The sequence below is a fragment of the Metarhizium acridum genome (assembly GCF_019434415.1).
Source record: "Metarhizium acridum strain ARSEF 324 chromosome Unknown scaffold_72, whole genome shotgun sequence".
Lineage (NCBI taxonomy): Eukaryota > Fungi > Ascomycota > Sordariomycetes > Hypocreales > Clavicipitaceae > Metarhizium > Metarhizium acridum.
This window is the reverse complement of record NW_027094019.1, coordinates 107,598-128,761: the sequence shown is the minus strand read 5'-3', so window position 1 is coordinate 128,761 and position 21,164 is coordinate 107,598. Positions and strand designations below refer to the sequence as shown.

At 52.7% G+C, this 21,164-nt stretch overlaps 10 protein-coding genes across 10 annotated transcripts; 5 read left to right on the top strand and 5 right to left on the bottom strand.

Moving 5' to 3' along the window:
* Positions 1-204: 204 nt before the first annotated feature.
* On the bottom strand, positions 205-1,107 carry J3458_006860 (uncharacterized protein; the record flags this gene model as incomplete). The annotated part of the gene is made up of 1 exon (XM_007814496.2): positions 205-1,107. One exon carries the CDS (start codon positions 1,105-1,107, stop codon positions 205-207), a length of 903 nt encoding a protein of 300 aa, XP_007812687.2.
* An 11-nt stretch (positions 1,108-1,118) lies between these two features.
* On the bottom strand, positions 1,119-2,087 carry J3458_006859 (uncharacterized protein; the record flags this gene model as incomplete). The annotated part of the gene is made up of 1 exon (XM_007814495.2): positions 1,119-2,087. The coding sequence occupies one exon, from the start codon at positions 2,085-2,087 to the stop codon at positions 1,119-1,121; it is 969 nt and encodes a 322-aa protein (XP_007812686.2).
* Positions 2,088-2,215: 128 nt separating this feature from the next.
* On the top strand, positions 2,216-3,502 carry J3458_006858 (uncharacterized protein; the record flags this gene model as incomplete). The annotated part of the gene is made up of 4 exons (XM_066119078.1): positions 2,216-2,404; positions 2,459-2,520; positions 2,580-2,937; positions 3,023-3,502. 4 exons carry the CDS (start codon positions 2,216-2,218, stop codon positions 3,500-3,502), a joined length of 1,089 nt encoding a protein of 362 aa, XP_065975713.1.
* Positions 3,503-4,008: 506 nt separating this feature from the next.
* On the bottom strand, positions 4,009-5,287 carry J3458_006857 (uncharacterized protein; the record flags this gene model as incomplete). Its single annotated transcript, XM_007814493.2, has 3 exons — positions 4,009-4,598; positions 4,658-4,931; positions 4,990-5,287. The coding sequence occupies 3 exons, from the start codon at positions 5,285-5,287 to the stop codon at positions 4,190-4,192; spliced, it is 981 nt and encodes a 326-aa protein (XP_007812684.2). The 3' UTR covers positions 4,009-4,189.
* A 1,722-nt stretch (positions 5,288-7,009) lies between these two features.
* J3458_006856 (uncharacterized protein) lies at positions 7,010-8,422 on the top strand. Its single transcript, XM_066119077.1, has 2 exons — positions 7,010-7,583; positions 7,654-8,422. Exons 1-2 carry the CDS (start codon positions 7,141-7,143, stop codon positions 8,258-8,260), a joined length of 1,050 nt encoding a protein of 349 aa, XP_065975712.1. The 5' UTR covers positions 7,010-7,140; the 3' UTR covers positions 8,261-8,422.
* Positions 8,423-8,630: 208 nt separating this feature from the next.
* J3458_006854 (uncharacterized protein) lies at positions 8,631-13,553 on the bottom strand. The gene is made up of 3 exons (XM_066119076.1): positions 13,087-13,553; positions 12,372-12,983; positions 8,631-12,296 (listed from the first exon to the last, which is right to left on the bottom strand). Exons 1-3 carry the CDS (start codon positions 13,264-13,266, stop codon positions 10,518-10,520), a joined length of 2,571 nt encoding a protein of 856 aa, XP_065975711.1. The 5' UTR covers positions 13,267-13,553; the 3' UTR covers positions 8,631-10,517.
* J3458_006855 (uncharacterized protein) lies at positions 8,977-9,846 on the top strand (the record flags this gene model as incomplete). Its single annotated transcript, XM_007814491.2, has 3 exons — positions 8,977-9,529; positions 9,612-9,693; positions 9,750-9,846. 3 exons carry the CDS (start codon positions 8,977-8,979, stop codon positions 9,844-9,846), a joined length of 732 nt encoding a protein of 243 aa, XP_007812682.1.
* A 2,001-nt stretch (positions 13,554-15,554) lies between the features above and the next one.
* On the top strand, positions 15,555-18,188 carry J3458_006853 (uncharacterized protein). The gene is made up of 2 exons (XM_007814489.2): positions 15,555-15,918; positions 15,979-18,188. Exons 1-2 carry the CDS (start codon positions 15,629-15,631, stop codon positions 17,384-17,386), a joined length of 1,698 nt encoding a protein of 565 aa, XP_007812680.2. The 5' UTR covers positions 15,555-15,628; the 3' UTR covers positions 17,387-18,188.
* Positions 17,650-18,641, bottom strand: RPS7A_1 (40S ribosomal protein eS7; the record flags this gene model as incomplete). The annotated part of the gene is made up of 3 exons (XM_007814488.2): positions 17,650-18,016; positions 18,076-18,158; positions 18,480-18,641. 3 exons carry the CDS (start codon positions 18,639-18,641, stop codon positions 17,650-17,652), a joined length of 612 nt encoding a protein of 203 aa, XP_007812679.1.
* A 240-nt stretch (positions 18,642-18,881) lies between these two features.
* On the top strand, positions 18,882-21,061 carry TWF1_2 (Twinfilin-1). The gene is made up of 2 exons (XM_066119075.1): positions 18,882-19,722; positions 19,776-21,061. Exons 1-2 carry the CDS (start codon positions 19,511-19,513, stop codon positions 20,704-20,706), a joined length of 1,143 nt encoding a protein of 380 aa, XP_065975710.1. The 5' UTR covers positions 18,882-19,510; the 3' UTR covers positions 20,707-21,061.
* Positions 21,062-21,164: the final 103 nt, after the last annotated feature.

Sequence of the window (21,164 nt, the reverse complement as noted above, 5' to 3'; positions counted from 1 at the left end):
ACGGTATTGACTGCCCATTCGTCTTTCTCGTCATCATCATTATCCTGTTGATCTGCCCTCGTGCCTCTCCCTATGAAAACCTATTTTTAGGGGCACGACCGGACTACATTATCCATCTCCATCGCCACTTCACTTGTCTGACTATAAAATTACAAGTACATAATACTTACTACAAATACTCTGCTGGTTAGAGAAGATCACTGGCTACAAAGCTCTCTCCCTTGCCGCCTGTAACACGCGCCGTATGCCCGCCGATTGCCGCGACTCATTCTCCCAAAACGCCAACATGTCAATAGTTTCGTCAAGGCTCGCCCACCAGCCAGCAGGCAGCGACAAGGTATTCGCTCCCTTTGCACTGTTTTGCGCCGTGCTTGCAATGTTGCGCAGCATAGCAGCAACCAGGACCAGAGCGCTCCTCGAGCACGACTGTATCATGAGGAGGGTTCCGTGGTGACGATGCCTGTATCCCGACTTGTTGACAGCGAGCCTCAGGGTATGGTAGTCCAACGCCTTTTGCGCCAGCCTCTTGATGTTGCCGCTGGCCCAGGGCAGGATCCTCTGCGTTTCCTCGTCGACCAGGTCCTGCGTGAGATGTGCGGATATGAAGGGCCAGCAAATCATCTCGAATAGGTTGATTACGTGCCCGCGGAGCACGAACCTGCAGACATCGTCTTGCTCGGCCGGGGTGTCAAACGAGAGACACGGAGGGAGCGAGGCAATCCATTCCTGAGCCTGCTCCTCAAACTGCGGCATCGCGGCCGCCAGGACCTCGAGGGCGTCCTGGATCGACAGCGGCTGCCCGCATAGCCGCAGCATTTCTGCATGCAGGTTCGTTGCTAGCCTGCGGAGCGAAATCTCGGCAAGGTAGAAGGACCAAGATACAGTCTGCCGATTCAGGCAAGAATTGCTACTGGTCTCAAACTCCTGGGCCGGCTGCAGGTTGGGCGGCGTCGGCAGAAATGGCGGGTAGAAGGCCAGTTCTTCTTCAGTGAGAGTGAAGTCGGCAGGCCGGATGTATTCCCTCATCTTCGTTCCGACTTCCACGAGGACCAGTACGTGGCTTGCTGGAGTATTTTCAGGGAGTGGCCGCCTGGTCTCGTATCCCATATTGCCCAAGACTAGGGAGACGGTGGCGAGTTGAGGAAGAAGAGCTGCTGGCAAGAGGCGAGCGCCTGCACAAAGAAACGCCAGGCCTTGACGGGCTGGAACATGCACATCATGTACACGCCGGACAGAAACAGGCACTGCGTGGCAACGATGTCTTCGGAGCATAATACACTGCCGATACGCCGTTGGGCGGCGAGGAACAGCATCTTTGCGCTTGCGTACGCACTCGTTCCGGGCATTGTTTCGAGCATTGGCCCGAATGGTCGCCCGATAGAGCCGAGAGCACATATCAGGAGTGTCAGGCATGACTCTGCCGACCAGTCGATGCCGTTTAAAACAACTGATTGTACCGTGTGCCGGGCTGGCTGTTCATCAAGGATGGGGTTTTTTACGTGTACATAATTAAAGAAGTTGTCGAGCAGTTGGTTTACCCGGCAAAGTTCGAGCTCGGTCGTGAGATCTGCTATTGGCGATGGAGGAGATGGTGATGACAGTGATGGGAGTTGATGGTGGCTTGACGTAGCGGACTCGGACTCTGCAAGCCCAACCCCGTCCAGGGCCTGACAAAGGTCAGCAAAGACATTCCACTTGACGATATGCTCTGGACCAGGGGGAACGAGCTCGGCCGTCGTTGATTTCGCTGCCACTGGCGGAACTCTTGTCTGGCCAGTGATAGTCATGGTCTTCATGGTCCTCTCCAAGTCGTCCAGCCGCTCCAGGATCTTCAGGCTGGCCGGGTCAGAGGTGGAAAGGTCCACAGGTGACTGGATACATTTGGCGCCAACCTTGAGGCAGAAGGAACACGAAGGCTTGCGGTTATCGCATTTGGTCCGCCGAGCCCGGCATACTTGGCACGCTTTCACGGCTCGCCGTCGACTGTAGAAGGCGCTCAGCCCGCTGGGAATTTCACGTTCTAACTTCTGTCGTTGAAGTGACGGGACTTGGACATTCCACCTCCGGGATATGGGGGACGGCTTCATTTTCGTTCCTTCGCCGGATTACCCCATGGGGTTCATGGCCATCAAGCCCACATCTCAACCGCGGAGCTAAGATTGGAATCATCAGGCAGCTCTGTGATACCCTTCTGCCGGTAATTGAGTCATCTGAAATGGACGCAAAGATAAACGACGTCCAAGAGACTGAAACCCCAATGTCGGTCGAAGACGATGCCGCCCGGCGCAACCCCAAGCGCAGCCAGCGGCTGGAGCAGGAGTTGACCGTTGCAGGTATTTGCAGGAGGCATAAACTCGTTGTCTGGTGGTGTTGTTACTGGACCGTGGCCGCCGTTGGCTGGTACGTGCCTCTGCTTGAACGGTTATCAATATTTGACATTGCTTACTGATGCGAATAGGGGTTTGGCGCCCAAATCAACGGTGCCATGATCTCTGTTCCGTCCGTTCGACGTGACTTTGGGTACGCTGGCGCTTCCTCGAGGGTCTCTGTCTCTTGAACCTATAACTAAATCCGTCTAGATATGCTGTCGATGGGGAGGCCATTCTCCCTGCTGACTGGCAATCGGCATTTAACATCATCAGCACCGTTGGTCAGTTCTTCGGCGGCTTCATATGCAGCTGGTTGGCCGACCGCATCGGTCGCAAAAGCGCACTTCTCATCGGGGTCGCCATATGCAGTGCCGGCTGCATTGGCGAGATCGTCTCCGCCACTCGGCCGGCCTTTCTCGGATCCAAGCTCGTGCTTGGAGTCGGCTTGCGCTTCTATCTTACCCTGGCGCCCATGATGTGCAGAGAGCTTGCGCCCGTCGCGCTCCGAGGCATTGCCACTGCCGGCGTCAATCTCGGAATAGCCGTCGGCCAGCTTATTTCCAACTCTGTAAGTCAAGGCATTCGGGGAGCGAGACGATCCAGCACGAAAAGCTCCAAGGCAGCTCTGGGTTGGGCTCCGTTGACTGCTTCAGGGGAACAAACAGGAACAGGCTTCTTCTTATGCCAGCACTTGGTGGGCATCATCTTCGTGCTCGGCTACTCAACATACTTTTTTCCAGCTTGCCGGCCTCGACGACTTCAACTCGTTCGATCTGGGGGTTGGTGTCACGGCCTGTGGTGTCCTGGGCAATATCGGGAGCTGGTTCATTGTAGAGCGATTTGGCCGCCGGAGGCTTTTTCTGTTTGGCATGATGACCCTCTCCGCCCTCCTCCTACTTATTGGCATCATGGACGTCGTTTCCAGCCAGGCTGCGAAGTGGGTGCAGGCCGCCGGCACTGTTATTTACGCCTTTGTCTATTTCCTTACCATCGGCGCGGTGGCCTTTACCATTCTCGGCGAGGCGTCAAGTACGGTGCTGCGCGCAAAGACAATTTCTCCTGCGACCGCCACGCGGGCTATACGCGGATTGGTTATGGACTTTGCTGTCCCGTACATGGTGGACACATGGTGAATCCTGACAAGGGTAATTTAAAGGGCAAGGTTGGGCTCATATTCGTGGCCATCATTGGTGCCATTGGAAGCTGGATGTATGTGCCGGAACTCAAAGGGAAGACGTTTGGTGAGATTGATCGACTCTTCGCTGAGAGGTTGCCACCCCGGAAGATGGGGAAGATTTGAAGTAAATTTATTGCCTGACATATTTATCTAATGCAGGTTTGGCGACAATCGCGCATGTGGCTATCGTGAGCTGTTGCATGACCACAAGACAGGCCAATACAGTTATTCCATTTGTATACGACCAATCTCATGAAGGACTTTGTTTACTCAGACACCATCCAGGAAATCACATATTAACTTTCATCGTCTACTTGAGTAAGATGAACGGCATCCCATCTCATTTGCGTACCTTATATTCCAAGACGCTTTTTGGGGGAATATACCACGAATGTCTCACCCATAGAGTAAGCGAAAGCCTAGCTAGTTAATATTTCCCAGGATAGTCAAGGAACGGATATGAAATATGAAAGAATATGTGAATACAAAGTACACTATTAAAAATATCTCTACAATTAGCTATTTTCGTCTTTTTTTGCCTGATGATAGGAGTATGTGAGTTCCTGGGCTCTGTCATCATTTCCAAACTACAAAGGCCCTAGAGCTCCGTCATGCGACCAACATCGGCACCAGGTTCAGGCACTCAAGACACTTGGTACCTTGCCGTAACCAGTCCCCATACTTCTCCTGCCGTCATCATGTATTCCAGAGATTCAACGTAAGTCTCCAAATCGGGCGAATGGTCGACGCTCAAGACGTCCTTTGCCAGCTGCTTGTGCTTCCTTTCCCATTCTCGGCACATTTGCCACAGGAGTCGTTTCGTCGCCGCCGGGGACAGGCCAAGTTCGGCAGACAAAACCGATATACTGTTAATGAGCGTGCCGCCTTCTTCATGTCCAGCTTTGGACTCGATCACTTCCCTCTCATACCCGACTAGGTCGTTCATACCAAGGAAATGTCTTGCAAAATTTGCATTAATATCCTGAACTTGCTCAAGCTCCCCCAGCTTGGGCCGAAGAGCCATGCCAAATGGAATGAGGGCAAATAGCATTCTGTACACGTCTTAGCCATCGGTCACACTGGGAGGATTTGCACACGGAAAAAAACTCACAACGTGCCCGCATCAACGGACCGGTACTCGACAAAGTCCGAAAATCCCATGTCTTTGCCGCGGCTGCTGCAGGTTTGAATCATCATGGACTTCTCCACGGCTTCCGCCACATGGTTTGCGCGCTCCTCGTCTAGCTCTCTCATGTCGCGGAATATGTCGAATGAGATCCACTCCATGGGGACAGCCCTGTTCGGAAGACCCTGCCCACGACAGAGATTTGCAATCCTTTCTGCCAAGACACGCCCTTGACTGAATGACAAGTCGGCAAATGCATCTACTTTGATTAGTTATGAGCAATGGCAACAGCGGAGTTCATGTGAGAGCTGTAGTACCATCGATTAAGAACTGAACGGTAAGCAATAAGCAAATCAAGTAAATGCGATCGTTCTTGGCCATGGGGAAACCCAGGCAAGCGCACCGAGCATATTGCCCGGCCACAAATGCTCGGCGGTGCTCCTCATCTGGAAAGTGCCAGTTTTTAAGGAAGAACTCATTCACCCGCTCCGTCATTTCCTCTACAAGAGGATGACAAGCTGTTTTGAGTATCGAGGGGGGGCATTGGAAGTCATATCCATCCATCCCTTTGCCAAACAGTTTTGACTCTGGTTGCTGGGAGAGTTGTCCAAACATTGTGGGAAAGCTTTGAGGCTAGGAATCGTGAACAGAGTGTGATGTTGTGAAGCCAAAGCCGTAGCACGTTTATATATATAACTATAGGCTGGTGGGTACATGCTGCCGGTCGATACTCTTTTTTTTTTCCAAGTCCGGAGGTACCCGTATACTCTTGTACATTTTGCACCGACACATATTGTGTAACATGCCCATGGAGACCATGTGACGATGTTTATTGTTCCACATGCTCCTCCGAGATGCAGCCTTGCATCAACCGCCGAGACTGTACCGCCACCGCCAGCCGCCATGTAGTAAGCCGGTCCACGCAGGCCATGGAGGGTTTTGAAGCAAATTTCCTTTTCACAAGACGAAGCAAGCTGAAAAAACCTGCACTCTATGTACGAAGAGGGCCTCTTTTGCTGCTCAGGCCGTCAGAAACCGCCACTAGTATGAAGTATTCCATGAATCACGGCATCAGCCGGTGCCTTGCTCACATCCATGGGCTGTGATTCAATGCCCTGGAGGTCTCGGAAACGAAGAAACAAGGCGCATCTCAGCTTGACCAGAGGCCCCGGTTCTTCTTTCCAAATGTTAAACTGTTAGCCATCCATGTCCCCAATAAGCTAGTTAGCTGGGACTGAATGAATAGTTACCTGGAAAAGAGGAAATTCCCATCTCATCAGCCCTTAACAGCACCCGGGCAAAGCTGACCACGCGTTGTAGTCATGGTTGTTGCAAACGCTCAAGCACAAACGCAAAGCTCGCCTACAACAGAGTTGTCTGAGACTTGCCACAACACTTCCAAACAGAATTGACGATAAAAGAAGCCAACGTGGCTACTTGAATGATGATTTGGAATCTCAGTGACCTTGCTTATCAAATTGCTGTACGGAGTAGTGTGAATTTCTAAACCATCACACGTACCTGTATCCCGACATCCCTCGGCTTCTACCGAGACATCAGTGGAACATGGCTGGCATGCCCCTGTACATCTTCGCAAATCACACCTCGCACAGCGAATATAGGCTCGGTTGCAAAACGAACTTGATATCCGCCTTAAAAGCGTTTGCATGACGATTGTTATTTCTCAGGTACGTCTGTCGTTATATTCGACGCACGTATAAACTGTCACACGAAAATGAGCATCAGCTAATAACACCAATATGATAGGGGTAAAATCTTTTTTATTAAGCTGCAAAAGAGAGAATTGTGTGCGCCCCTTAAAGAGGCACGGGGAGTGCTCAGCTCCACGCTCGCTATGCCCAATATCTCTGCGCATTACGTGGCTTGCTATCCAATACAGCTAGTGGGCTTGCTGTGCCGTGCGACATAAACTCCATCTTGCCAAGCCCGGGAATGTGTCCGGTGGCGCCGAGTTGCATATCCCCTAAAAGCAGCGAAGGCGGCACTGAGGTCACAGAATCCAACGGTGTCAGGCCTAATAAAGGTGTGATTATGATATGTGTGACGTAATTTTTAATACTATGAAAGTCTATTAGGACTTTTATCATAATATAAGTCAAGTATGAAAATGAAGCACCTTGTAAATACTAGCTTTCAATTGGCTCAAAATCCCTGTGCTGTCATGACCTCGCTGCCGCCTTCAAGGGATGGCCTTTATCCGGAAGCTCCGCGCCCGCATACATCAAAGGGCTTGCCCGTTGCACGGACAAAAGCGGAGGTCACCTCCGTTGGTGCTAGATCTCCGGACCCCATCACATACTCATCACATACTTTGACATTTGCTCAACGGCAACTTCAAGTCCGACATGCAGTGTCCCAAAGCCGGCTCCGGTCACAGTCAAGGCGAAACAGGATAGACAGCATCTTGCCCGCAGCCCGCCATCAACCCGCGACATCAGGCAAAGGTCATGACTGCTCGTGCGGCGTCAGCAACGATACGTCATACCTCTGCGGCACTACGGCGCCCCCAAAGTTGGTCAATACGCTCGCGCGCCGCTCGCTCGGTGGTCTTGCCGACCACGCTGTTGGTAGCCTGTCGCGCGGCCGCTCCAGATCATCGATGGACCCCAGCCTACTCTCTGAACGCATGCTTTACGCCTCTCGTGGGTGTTCTCTCTTCCCGCAGCAGGCAATTCACATCCAGCTCCAAACATCGACAGCCAAACCCATTTGACATAGGATCCCAGGTCAGATTGGCCCACACGATCAAATCACTCGTGACGCCTGCTCTTTTCCGCGAAATCCAAGAGTTTTGGTTCCTCAATTCCACCGCCGAGGCATGCGTCATACCGCCGCAGGAGAATGTTAAACGGTGGTTCATGGGCGGCGAAGCCCTCGACAAGGAATGCGTGTACGTTGTCTGAAATTTACCCAAAAAAAAAAAAAAAAAAAAAAAAAAATTCCTAACTGGAAAATCACAGCGAAAAGTTCTTACCAACCCTGGAAGCTCTCCGGAAAACAGGCGTCACATCCGGCACCGAGATTCTCGACGCCGTTGAGCCAACGGAGCCATGCGACTGGATGAGCCTCCTCATTCTGCTGGACCAAATCCCCCGGAACTGTTACCGTGGGGCCTCATCCTCGGTAGTCTTTAATGAATTCGATCCCATCGCGCGAGATGTTGCGCGCGCAGCTATTGAGCAGGGGCTCCCGGACCGGAATCCAGAGATACGGTGGCAATTTGCGTTCCGTAGCTGGTTCTACATGCCGCTCATGCACTCGGAGGATTTGATGGACCATGAGCAAGCGCTGGACGGGTTTCGACGCGCGGTGACGGATGTTGAATCGTTGGCAGATGAGCACGAGGTGTCAACGGGGAATGAGTATCATGCGCGAGCGCTGAGGGTGGTCAAGGGGGATATTGAAGCGGCAATTAAGATGGCCAAGACGAATCTGGATTTTGAGCAGATGCATTATGATATCATCAGGAAGTTTGGACGGTACCCGCACCGGAACAAGGAGTTGGGCAGAGAGGCGACAGCTGAGGAGAAGGATTATTTGGAAAAGGGGGGCCATGCCTTTGGTTGAGTAGCCACGATGCGTAAAAAACAAAGCCGTTGAAAACGCGTGGACATTGGCACACAAAATAATTGTTCAACTGTTTGGAACGACACCCGAAGACGACGAGGCAAACTACTGCAGCCGCAGAACAATAGAACAATATCTGCATCAACCAACGCGACAAACGCGAGCCAATCTTGTGCCAGATTACCCCGGAGGGAGGATGGGGACATGGTCGATCCATCAATCGGAACATCACTAGAAAGGGATCATGGAGATTCCAGATGTGCAGATGTCGGGTTCCACTGCTGGCCCGGCCCCCGCCTCCACCTGGCCCATCCACCCAGTCCGATTGACCCCATTCGATCCAGCCTGGCCCCTCCGCTTCATCCATCCTCAAAGCTTGAGTTCACCAACAAACCGTCTCCCATCCCGCCCATCCATCAGCGCACGCTACGTCCATCTCTCCCCAGTTTCGGAACGTCACTCGTTTTGGGGTTTGTGCTGGTTCGGCTGGATTGGCGCCCCGGTCTCCGTAAACAAACCCACGCCTTTCACCTTCTCTCCAACCTCCAACCTCCAACTCGGCCTCACGAACATCAACACACAAACACACGCACTCTCCACATGCTCCCCGTCGCCTTGCCATCCACACCTATATACCAAGCCGTCGCCTCCCCCGTCGCGACACGCACCTGAATTTCTCACCCCAGGCCCCCATTCCGCCCGCGAATACCCTCGCCATGGTCAGCACCCGCTCGTCCTCACGTGCCGACAGTGCCGGCCCCGAGCCCACGTCCACGTCCACGTCCACGCCATCAACACCGACGTCGACCACGCGCAAGCGCAAGTCGGCAACCCCGGCGCCCTCGACCGCAGCGCGCCGCCGCGCCCACCGCGCCTCTGCCTTCGAGCACACCCCGACCTTGTGGACCTTGCTCTGGATGGGCATCTCCCTCCCCCTCGTCATCTGGGACACGGGCTACGTCCTTGGCCGTCCGCACACCATGGAAGGCGGCGCCGCCCACTGGCCTCTCTGGCTGCCGTACAAGCTCTACGGCGAAATCGACCACATCTACGGGTGGAAGGCGTTCCACGCCAAGAACGGGTTTACCGCTGCCCAGGGCTTCCTCAACGTCGTCGAGACCCTGATGTACGCCGCGTATCTGTGGCTGTGGTATTCGCGCGGCGAGGTCACCAGCCATGGGAGGGTGGTGACTGGCAGAGTAGGCGCATTGGCGGTGCTGATTGGGTTCAGCTCGGCCGTCATGACGCTGAGCAAGACGCTTCTTTACTGTAAGTGGTGTGATGCGAATTTGGTGGCCAAGTGCGCCGCGACGGGCGCAAAAACAGACGTCGGTGCTAAGTACTCGAGCAGGGTCCAATGAATACTTCTCTGGCTTCGACAACATTGGCCACAACAACCCCATCGATCTCGTCTTCCTCTGGATCATCCCCAAGTACGCTCGTCTCCCGTCCTGCGTTTGACCTACACACCTGGCTAACATGGCCGCAGTGGCGCTTGGCTCATTGGCTCATCATACATGGCCTGGTCTATTGGCGCCGAGATCCTCGATGGTTTGGAAGCTGCTTCGCATTCAAAGAAGGAGTGATTCTGCTATACTTCTAAATAAGCGAACCGCCAGCTTTACTTGGTTGAAAGGGCGCAGTGGGGAAAATGGCACACTTGCGCAAGTATATTCAGCAACACCGTGGAGTTGCCGACTTTGGCAAAGCAAGAGGACCGGGAACGGCAACATGAACCAAATATTACCAAATAGTGGCCGTCTTTTGACAAGACCAGCCTGCAGAAAAGAGAGGGCACAGCATCGGGTGGGGGAAACATGTCTTTTATGCGTTACGGAATACCCCGTTTGTTAGGAATTAGAATTTGTTTGCTACATGACCCTTCTGCCTGCGTCCAGTTCTAAAAAGCATGCTCACAACCGTTTACTGTCGAGGATCGTCCTGAAACACGAAACGTTCAAAAGGAGAAACAAAAAAAGACCAAGCCATGCCATCGTTAATCTATGTCTTGCCGAATGCGGTGGGTATGTGTATCATGTACGCGTCTTGCGCTGCTGTATGCCCGCACACTGGGTATCAGATGTTGAAGAAAAGCGCTCAGCTGGAGCGAAATACGAGAAACAAAGATGCCCGGAAATGCTTGACGCCTAAAACAAAAAAGAGTGAAAATACTCCAACGATTGCCAATGAATATTGCCTTTTTTTTTTTGGCGACCTGCTGTTCTAGAGGACCAAATCCCCCTCTTGATAGGAATCCTCACCGAACCTCTGTTAGCCCCCCCAAATCGGCATACTGCTCCCACGCATGCGCCGCTTCCGCGTCCACCCCCTTGCCATCCAGAAACGCCTGCATGGCCGTCCAATCGCCCGAGTCTCTGGGCAAGACGCACGACTCCTCGCCAACGTCGTCCTCGCGAATGGGCAGCGGCATCGAGCGGCTTTGCGGGATGGAGCTGTTGCGCTTCGGGTCGGTGCCGCTCTGGCGGCTGTTGGCAAAGATGCTGCGGCGTTCGCTGTCGACAAAGTGCCCAAAGGCTTTGGCGGCGTGGGTGTAGCCTTCCAAGGCGGAGCTGATGGGCCGCCGCTTGAGCGAGTTGGATTTTGACACTGGTGGGCTGCTGCTGTTGTTGCCGCAATGGATGGCGGCGTCATGGGTGCTCCATCGCCGGGTTTTGGGTGGTATTTCGATTGGTGAGTCGGGGGGGACTGGGGAGCCGAGCGATGATTCTGCCGTGTCCACCATGCTCGCCGAGCTGGGCACGGTACTGGCGTTGCTGGAGGCTGTTTCCGACGCCGTGGACGCGCTGCGGCCGACATCCGAGGGCGGCAGCGGGGGGCCCGCGCCGGATCCCAGGCGGACGTCGTTTGTTCCATTGCCGTAGCCGTGGACCACGATTTCGTGATACAGAGGCTTGCTTGGCGTGGCGGCGGCCGGGGGCAAGGAGGTGGGTGCGGCACTTTGCGTGAATCTTCGCACCGACTTGCGAATCGTGGAGCTGCGACTCAATACCTGCTTGAACGAGCTCGCTCGCGACAGGGCGGTTGGATTCTCCGTAGTTAAAGGCGGGAGAGACGCTCGCCTCGACCTTGGCGGAGGTGTCGCGTCTTGCTTGTGAGTCAACGCGAAGTAATCAATGTCTGGCTTGATTTCAAACCTTTCCATGGCAGTGGCCGGGTCCGCGTCCTGCAGCCGACCAAGGCGGTTCAGTGCCGGCTCAGTCTGGCTGCGAATCAATCCTCCATGGGTGTGTTTGTCCTGCCACGGGGGTAGGGTGTCCTTGGCAATAGTGACCAGATATCGAGCGCTGGGGTCATCCTGCACGCCATAGGGTCTCTGTGTAGCGTAACGCAGCGTCTGGTGAACGGCATATATCAAGATCCATCGGACCTTGCGTCCGTCGACCAGTGAAACCCTCTCATTCTTATCCAGCCTTTTGCGCGCCAGTGCGCAATCCTCTTCGAACTTCCTGTATGCCCGAACGAGGCCGTTCTCGAGCGAGTCTTGCTTCCAGTTCGACGCGTTAACCAGCGCGGCATGTCCCAGTTGCCGCTCGTCCGCGCGTCGTTTCGGACCCCGTGGTAGCCACGCCAAACGTTTCGGGCGAGGCTGCGGATCCAGTTGCGGGAGCTTGGGGAGCGGGTGCTTCATGGGCTCGAGGCAGCTATGCGTGTCGAAGGATTGAATGAGCTGCAGGGTGCAGATGCCGCCCACAGCAACAGACGGCATGGCTTCAGACGAGCTGTATGCCTCATCGACCAAGAGGCGGTACAGAGCTCTGAAATCCCTGGCCATGGCACGGTATGCCGCCGCATCAAACGAGCTCGGTGGATAGTAGCCCAGTCTCGTGCTGTAGAAAGAAAGCAAGAAGCTCCTGAAACGTTCCAGGTGAGCACGAAGTCCGAGCGGGATGCCGAGATGTGCCTCGGAAAGCTCTTGGTCGAGAAAGTTTTCCAGCATCGCTGACGTCTTTTTAAGCCGGGATTTCGACTCATTCTCGCTCTCGTGAATCAGCTTGCGAGTGGCCAGGCTGATGTGCTGCAATAGGTCAGTCAACACTGCCATTGCAAGCGTCCCGTAGCAGCCATGGAAATATACGGAGGGCCAACTTACTTTGAACTCACGCCTGCAGAGGAGCATGTCCCGCATTCCCACACAATGTGCCAGGGCTTGAAGATACAAGTCCTTCAGACGAAACGTCTCGGCCAGTTGCAACACGGCCAACGCATGAGCCGGCTGGCCAGCCAAGCAAAGATAGCCCTTTTCGTCGAGATACCCAATAATGTCTGCCGCATTATCCACTTTCCCGCCAGATCGATATTCGTGCATGCAGTTCAGCAGCCCAATCAATGCCTCCCCCAGAGTCTCTCCAACAAGAGAACGCCGGAGAACCCATGCAAAAAAGTTCCTCATGAGCAACTGGTGGCGTTCAACCTGTTTCTTATCCGCGTTGGGTGGTGCCGGTATGAACAGTTCAACTGTTCGTTTCGGATTTGAACGGTGCCATTTGTTTATCTCACCTGGGGTGCGGGGAGTTCTCACCCCGCGCTCGCCAGGATGGTTAATGACCAAGAATCGCTCTATCAAGGGATAACATCTTGTCATGAGGAGTAAAGAAAACGGCAATTTGAAAACCGGTGTTTTCGCTGCATGCTTGTCTTTGGTGGCCACGCTGCTGTGGAGATAAACCAGACAATTGCCGTTGCTGATCCAGAGCTCATGATCCTGCCGTGGCACATGGTCAGCAGAGCTCAGCTGGTCGCAGCGAGGACGAAGGAATAATGATTAAAGAAAAAAAGGTTAGAGTAAAGATACAAGATCATCATACCTTTCGCAATCCATCCCAAGCTGTACAGAGGCACTGTGCTCCATCCCATCTCTTCAGCTTGGAGAATGCTGTGAAAGCCGTCGGGTCCGTCGGTTGACCATGAGAGCTATGTCCTCCTCGATTGTAGCGACTGGTCAGTTTTGAAGCAGCGGCTGCCGTCGGTCGCGGTGGTGAAGGCATGATACTTCAGGCCTTGAATCGCTTGGTTAAACAATGAATATCGTGTGACGCCTGAATGAAATAAGGTGGCAGCTATTCGGAGCAAAAGCCGAACCGCAGTCGGGAAACGCTTAATGGGCAAATTGGACCATAAATGTTCCCCAACGCGCCGCCATTGTAAAATGATCAGCAGCTTGATGGTCCCCCAATGTCTGCTCTGCAATTGACTCGATGGCAGAGTCTTTCCAACTCAATGGGACGATTCTCACCAACCTTCACCCACAATACAAACCGCGGGCAGGGCTAGGGAATAAAAGAAAAAAGAAAAGAAGCTGCGGTTCGAGAACACACAAAATCTTCGTGATGAAACTCAACCCCCCACGGCGGGACAGCAACTAGGCCAGGTTATTAGGGAGATTTGTGTCATATTCCACGTGGTCCCAATTAAGCCCACCACTGCCTAGTGCACATGGGTCTCCGGAATTCGATGTCCTGCCGTTGACAAGGTCCATCACGATGCCCATGTCCGGCCCATGCAAATCTTTAATGTACCGGCCCACAGTATCTTGGCGGCAAATGAGCCACAGATAATGTGGCGGGTAGTGAAGTAGATGTCATGAGTTGGTAGGCATAATAACGTCTTACTTCTGCCTCGGTAGCGAAAGCAATTGTAGACTCGCAACTTGATGATGCCAAACAGTTTCGTGGCCTTCTTTGCTTCCAGCCCGTGGGAGAGCCCAAGACACCCATTGCCTCAGCATACCTACACACTTCATACAAAGGTACTTCATCCTCCAAGAGGCTGGTCCACACAAGGTACGATTGCAGGGGCGAGCTATGATGAACTGTTTGGCGCTAATTCAATAACCTGCTCACCAATCTCTACGACGTATGGTGGCAAATTGTGGGGGGTTGATTGGCAACAATGGTAGCGCAATACCAGCATGGACGGACGCAAGACAGACGGTGTGCGTCGTGTATTTCGTCATGGTCATGTCACCGCTCAGGCTCCAAGTTACTGTCCCAGCTTCAAGGGCCGTGTCCCGTCTTCGGCAGAATGAAGAACCCGGTTTATGTGCTGCAGGAGTTTGTCGAGACGGACTTGAGACGCGAGAGAACAGAAACGGCCTCTGGCCTCTCACCACGAGCTAGTTTTAAGGTTCAACATGAGTAAGACTTGTCTCCCAGCCTTGTGGCAAGCTTGCCGATCGAGCGTACTCCGGAAGCCACACCCAAACCAACGGCGACGAGTGAGGCCGTGGAGCTGAAAGCAGCCACTCGCGGCGCCAGTCCTCATTTCCCACTGCTACACCATGCGTTGTTAGCGGTATGCATCCGTAATAGCGCAGAACTCAATTAAAAACACCACCTACTTGTTTCATGATTTCTCGTCAATACTTACCTGCCGTGGCCGTTTTCTTGCAGAGACCTGTGGCCCCATTCAAGAGCTGGGTGGCGATGTCCTTCATTACTATCCCCCAAGATGCTTAGTATGACTTGATTCTTCGTCTGTTCCCGGTCATCTCACCAGCCTAGCTAGATTGCCAGGCAATCGGGTCTATTCGCCGAGAGAACATCAGTTGAGGAGGCGCCCTGTTGCAAGACATGCCCTGATTGACCGGGGTCAGCGCACTCACGATGGAACTGTCGCGCCCTCCGACTAAGGCCATGCATCATCTTGAGTGTATTTTATTTTACACTTGCTGGCCCGACATCGGTGCCGTCCAACACAACTAGAGATTGTCTGGTCCAAAGAAGCCAGATTGTTTCTAACGCGGCTAATATATGACAAAAGCATGTGCCAAGCCAAGCCATGTTTCTCACAGAAAGATGATGGCACGTCGTGATGTCGATTTCTTGCACGTGTCTGTCGTGTCTGCATGACTTGGCCCGCCTTATCCGGCGCCATCGAGGCAATCCATTCCGGGCGGATTATTGATTATTGGAAAATATGGTCAGTCGAAAGGCATTGCTTCAAGAAGTCTGTTGGGGTTGAGTCAGAAAACGTCAATATGATATCAAAGAACAGTTAGCAGAGATCAAGATCATCAATCAAACACTTCGTATCTTAACCCTAGACGCATGATGGAGCTGATGATACATGAGCACTGAAGCACTGTGGCGGGTGGCTGGACTCAGGAACAGACTGGAAGAATACTGACTGGCTCAGTCACCTGACAAGGAACATGAAGCTTCAATCTTGCCGGAGCTCACCTTGATCCGGGTCGGTGCTAGTCAGTGGAGCCACGGGGTAGGTTATACCTTGCTGTAATAGGTGTCGCACTCACACCAGTTTGGTTGCGTAACTCCTCTGGACTCAAAATCCCAGAATGAAAACGACCTCTGGTGAACGCCTACAACGGATGGAGGTGCTGATTCAAAAATGGCGTATCCAACTCCGTACACATATATTCAATGCCCGTGTTCAGATCAATCTGCCGCCGATCGCGGCAATGCGTTAGCGAGCGAGGATCTCGACGATGACGAGCGAACTTTCGATCCACGAGCCCCGCGATCAAACTATAGTTTGTACCCGCTAGAATATCTGCTGTACTGCGAAGATTGCCAGCAGATACGGTGTCCGAGATGTGTCACAGAGGAGACTGTAACGTACTACTGTCCGAATTGCCTGTTCGAAGTTCCTAGCAGCAACCTGCGAAGCGAGGGCAACAGGTATATAGATTGCGAATTGAGATTTGGGCGCTTGTTTCAGAAACTAACACTGCATCCAAGGTGCACACGAAGCTGCTATCAATGTCCAATATGTATTGGGCCGCTGCAGGTTAGCGCAATCCAGCCAATGTCTGATGACAACCTGCTCTCTCCCGAGGGCCAGCCAAGCTCAAATGGCGGCCCGTATGCACTCTTCTGCCAGTATTGTAACTGGTCTTCAACTGACGTTGGAATCAAATTCGACCGGCCCAGCGGTATCCACTCGCAACTTGGCAAGTTGAATAATGGTGGTACACCAAAGATTACCATTAGGGATGTTAAGGAGAGGCGAAAAGAGAATCCAGATGAACCACCCCTGCCAGACGATGAGGTCGACCGCGATTTGCAGTTTGCAAGCTTGAGGGCCTTTTATCAGGAACAGTTAGCAAATTCAAACCCCTCTCTTAGCGGTATGCCGTTGCAAGACAGTAGAAGATTCTCCTCACCGGCCGCCTTGTCGAGGATAATGTCACTTTACACCAGCCGTGGTCATCCAGGACGTATGCAGCAGGGCCCAGCAGATGTTATACGCGAGGCACTGAACTCAGAGGAAGGCCTCAAATTGGCCCAATTGGATGAATCAAGCATGATCAAGAAGTTGACCAACGACGGATGGCAAGCCACTACCTCCTCGGAGCAGCGTGCCCACCAGGTCTCGGCAGGACGCTTTCAAGATGAGCTACGACCCATACCGTATCTGCTACGTACTAAGCGCTCTAAGCGTTGCCCTGCTTGTCGTCACATCATATCCAAACCCGAGAACAAAGTCACGTCTACAAGGTTCAAAATTCGGCTGGTGGCAAAGTCCTACATCCCTACCATCTCTATTCGCCCTATGCATCCAACTGCAGCGCCTGTACCAGTCACATCCCGGCCAGCCTTCAACGACGAGGCACCATTGAAACCGCTCAAACCGTATCAGTATATTCTGACCTTCAAAAACCCACTCTTTGAAAGCATCAAGGTAACACTAGCAACGCCAAACACTACACCTGGGAGATTTGCTAGCAAAGTCACCGTTTTGTGTCCCGAATTTGAAGTTGACGCTAACACCGACATGTGGGACGACGCTTTGAAAGACGAGGGGAGAGACAAGGGTCGCAAAAGAGATGAAGGTGCTGGCCAAGGAGAAGCAGCAAAAATATGGGAGAGGGGACGTAATTGGGTGAGCATCATACTCGAGGTCGTCCCTGCATCCCTACGGCCAGAGCATCAAACTCTACTCGCAAAAGATAAGGACGAGGTGGACGATAGTCCCTTGAAGGAAGACGAGGACATTCTGGAGATACCCATGTTTATACGGATGGAGTGGGAGGCGGATGCCCAGCATGACATAGTCACAGCGCATGGAAAGGATAAAGAAGCCAAGGAGAAGAGGGAACTGGCATATTGGTGTGTCCTTGGCGTGGGACGCATCAGTCACGAGTGAGTTGGCACAGCGCACATAGATTCAGATACCCTGTGGGGGAAAAATTGGTTTTTTTTTATGGGCACGACAACAAGTCGTCGGTGATTGATCAATAAATATCATGAAGCAGCCTGTATCATTATCAAGCTACCATAATCATTAAGACGCCAAAAGCCCCATTTTTGTTGACCAGCCATCGAATTGTGACAGATGAAAATATACCCAGCATCTCCCAAGCCCCGAGATTGCCATGCCAATGCTTAAAGAAAATCCCACTTTTCGGTTTAGAACTCAGCGCTGGCGACCTGAGGGAACTCGAAATTCACATTGCGGCCGGTAAGACGGCGGTAAACCTCGGCATAGGTGTCAAGTCTATAGTCGACACCAACACGCTCCTTCTCGTCAAGGACGACCTTGAGTAGCTTGCTACCGTCCTCCTTGGTGCGGATACGCTTGCCGACGATCTCGACAGGGAAGCACAGATCGGCCAGGATGGCATCGTGGACGGCAGTCAGGGTGCGGGAACGGGGGCGCTTCTGCTTCTGGGTGTTGCGGGAGCGAGCAGATCGCTTGGGGCGGGGCAAGATGCGGCGCGAGGCGAGGATCAAGACATGGCGGTCAGAGAACTTCTTCTCGAGCTCACGGGTCAGGCTGTAGCAGATTAGCACCGATTATGAGGCTCCGCTGTGGAATAATCGAAACAAACTTACCGCTGCTGAACACGGTGGAAGCCCTGCAGGGAAGGGACGGGGACAAAGATGACAACAGCCTTCTTGCCGTGGCCAACTTCGATCTAATCAAGACCCAAAGTCAGCATGCGAGCTCCAGGACATAGCCTTGGACCGCTTCCCGTCCTGTTCCAGAAGTCAATTGTACGCTGGCTCCGGCGAGCATCCTCAAACGAAGGTTGTAGAGTCTTGTAATAGACTATTTCTAGCCTGATGCACAATTTTTCTTCCAACTCGCCGTCGTAGCCGGGTGATGGCTCCAATCAGTCGTCTTTTATACTTCAGAGGACGCTCGTCGTAGCCATTGTATAGTTTCCTTTTGGGAACAGGATCTCGAAAGGCGCCTAGGCCAAGGATCTAGTTTCATTTCATTTTCAAGTTCTCACCTCGCGGGCAGAGACGAACTGCAGAGGTCGCAGGGCAACCTTGAGATCGGCAGTGTTGGTCTCGAGATCGTAGAGAGCCTGAGCAATGTTCTGCTCAAGCTCCGAGGGGTTCTGCCGCGAAGGGCTGTTGGGGGCGATCTTGTTCAGGGCCTGGGCGCTCATCTTGACTGGTGGTGCACAACGATGATGGTGAGTACAAAGGAGTGATGTGACGGTCAAGAAGTTTTGCACAATTGGGAGTAGTTCGCTAAATTGGGGCTTTCGTGCCCTGAAAGAGGTGGGGCTCTGGATGGCATCCCAACATTACGATCACGGGAGCTTGCACGTGATAGGCACGTACTGGAACAGCCCCCCTCAGGCAGTTAGAAGTAGTCGAGGACGACAACACTAGGCGTGTTGGTAAAGGATTTTGCTTGTTGCCTTTTAATAATCAATCAGTTTAACGATCTTTCCCTAAAGTCTTTAGGGTGGATATGGTGTGCTTATTTCCAAGTCGAACGCCCGCAGTTTGTACATCCTGGGTGAATTGCCTCGTCAATCTCAAGGCTGGCGTCATATCATGTGAGTAACCCGACGACCTTGGTATTCATGGCCTAGGTGTCAATTGGCTTGCTTTAATGCACAGTATAGTGGGAGTTTAAGGATCCTGTATGTGAAGTTGGGCCTTGCCGTCAGAATAATTGGCAGCTGTCATGACAAGGCTACGGATTTTGGCAGCTGGCGACGGATGGCATGGCGCCAGTGAACCACAGCTCCTTCCTTCAAGATACCTGGCGAAACGGCATATGTTATTTCTAGGAAATGCCATGCTCTTTCCAGCTTTAATAATCTTCTCCTGTTCTTTCGTCTCAATAAAGTATCGTACTCCAAACTCATCCTCTCCCCCATCTCATATCCTTTCCAACCTTTCCGACTTCTGTCCCTCATTCAGGTCCTTATTCATAGCCCCTTTCCTCAATACTTGAGCCAGGCTTTCACTTCATCCCTTGAAATCCTCGTCACCTTGAATTGCTGCACTGCACGAACCTAAAATGGGTGCTTCGACGCTGTTGCTTGCCTTGGGCGCGGCTGCCACGGTGCTGGCTCAAGCTAACCATGCCATCGACTCCTTTGCGTACCAAGGATGCTCTTCTGTTGATATGTCATGCTTCACACCGCCTGTGCTTCTGAATGGCGAGCCGATCACTCCGGAAATGTGCCAGCGGGCTTGTCTAGGTCATCAATTCGCTGCTTTGTTCCCAACGTGAGTCTGAAGAGTACGACCTTTGGGAATCTATTCATGTCTGACGTTTCTAGGGATTGTCGTTGCGGAGATGACGCCAACGTGATTAAGCCCCTTGATGAGAGAGCTTGCAATAATCCATGCTTGGGAGATCCAAACCATGGCATGTGCGGGAGCATTTGCCCGGCTGAAGGTCCCGCAATTGCCAATGTCTACACGAAGACGGAAACAGCTAGCCAGCAGCCTCAAATCGAAACCATACATACAACTTCTACCTTCGTTCTGCCAATCACATTAATCAGTTCTGAGGATTGCACCACGTCTGACCAGGGCCCGGTGACTGAACCACCGGCTGGAGGTCTCATCACCCCTGTTGGAACAGCGCCTGGCATACCTACAACGTTCACTTTTGTGTTGTCTTCCAGTCCTGCGACCATGACAACCTCTAGTGAAATGCCTCCTGCCCCAACTAGGCTCACTTCCTCCTGCCCTGACGAACAAAGCTCAGTAACTGAGGAACCAACTGTGGCACCACCCATCACGACGTGCGACGAAGATTCTTCCATTCCTACTCCAAGCTCTGGCGTACCGGCTCCGTATGGAACAACCACTGCCTCTCTTCCAGTGTACACGTCGGATGCCACTACGTCGGATGCCACTACGTCGGAGGCCACTACGTTGGATGCCACTACGTCGGAGGCCACTACTTCGGAGGCCAAGCCCGTGACCTCGCCTGTTCCATCTCCCCAGTCGTATTCGGATCCATACAGCTCACAGAAGAAGCAGGATCCTGCGGCGACAGCTAGCAGCGTCCCAGATACAAGCCAGGACGATCCAAACCGCTCTTCAACAAGCACTCTCTGGTCTCGTCCTTCGGATGTTCTCGACCCAACTGGACAGCCACCAGTTCCAGCCCAGGTACCAGGCTCAGATTCCACCCACAGCATGGTCCCGCCGCTGGCGACCATTGGAGGATTGGCTTTGATTGCGGCAATCATCATGTAAGCAAAGTAAAAGAATGTACGTTCCTTTGCCACGGATATATGACATGCAATGCGGCAGCGAGCATCTCGATTAGTTCTTTTTGGGCCAGTTTTGGACGTTGGTTGATAGCTGGAGTGAAAGTTGAAAGCCACGTAGTACCTCTGAGTGGTTGTAAAGTATTTATTCTAAAACCACTGTCTAATGTCTGTCACAAGTTGTACCTAAAGCTAAAATATACTTATTCTGTATCCGCACTTGTCATTGATGTGAGCCATGTTTGATGTCAACTGGAACCAGTGTGCCCCATGTTTGCGTTTGAGGGTGACCGCACCATCCAAGTGCTAGGCATTTTGGATGACTAGCTGTGAGAGTAAAGGGTTGTCAAAAAGGTCTACAAAGCAAATTTGCACGCTAAGCTTTTGGTTCAGGGTAAGACAACAGCTCCGCCACAGCATGCATCATCGGGGTCGTAGCGGGGC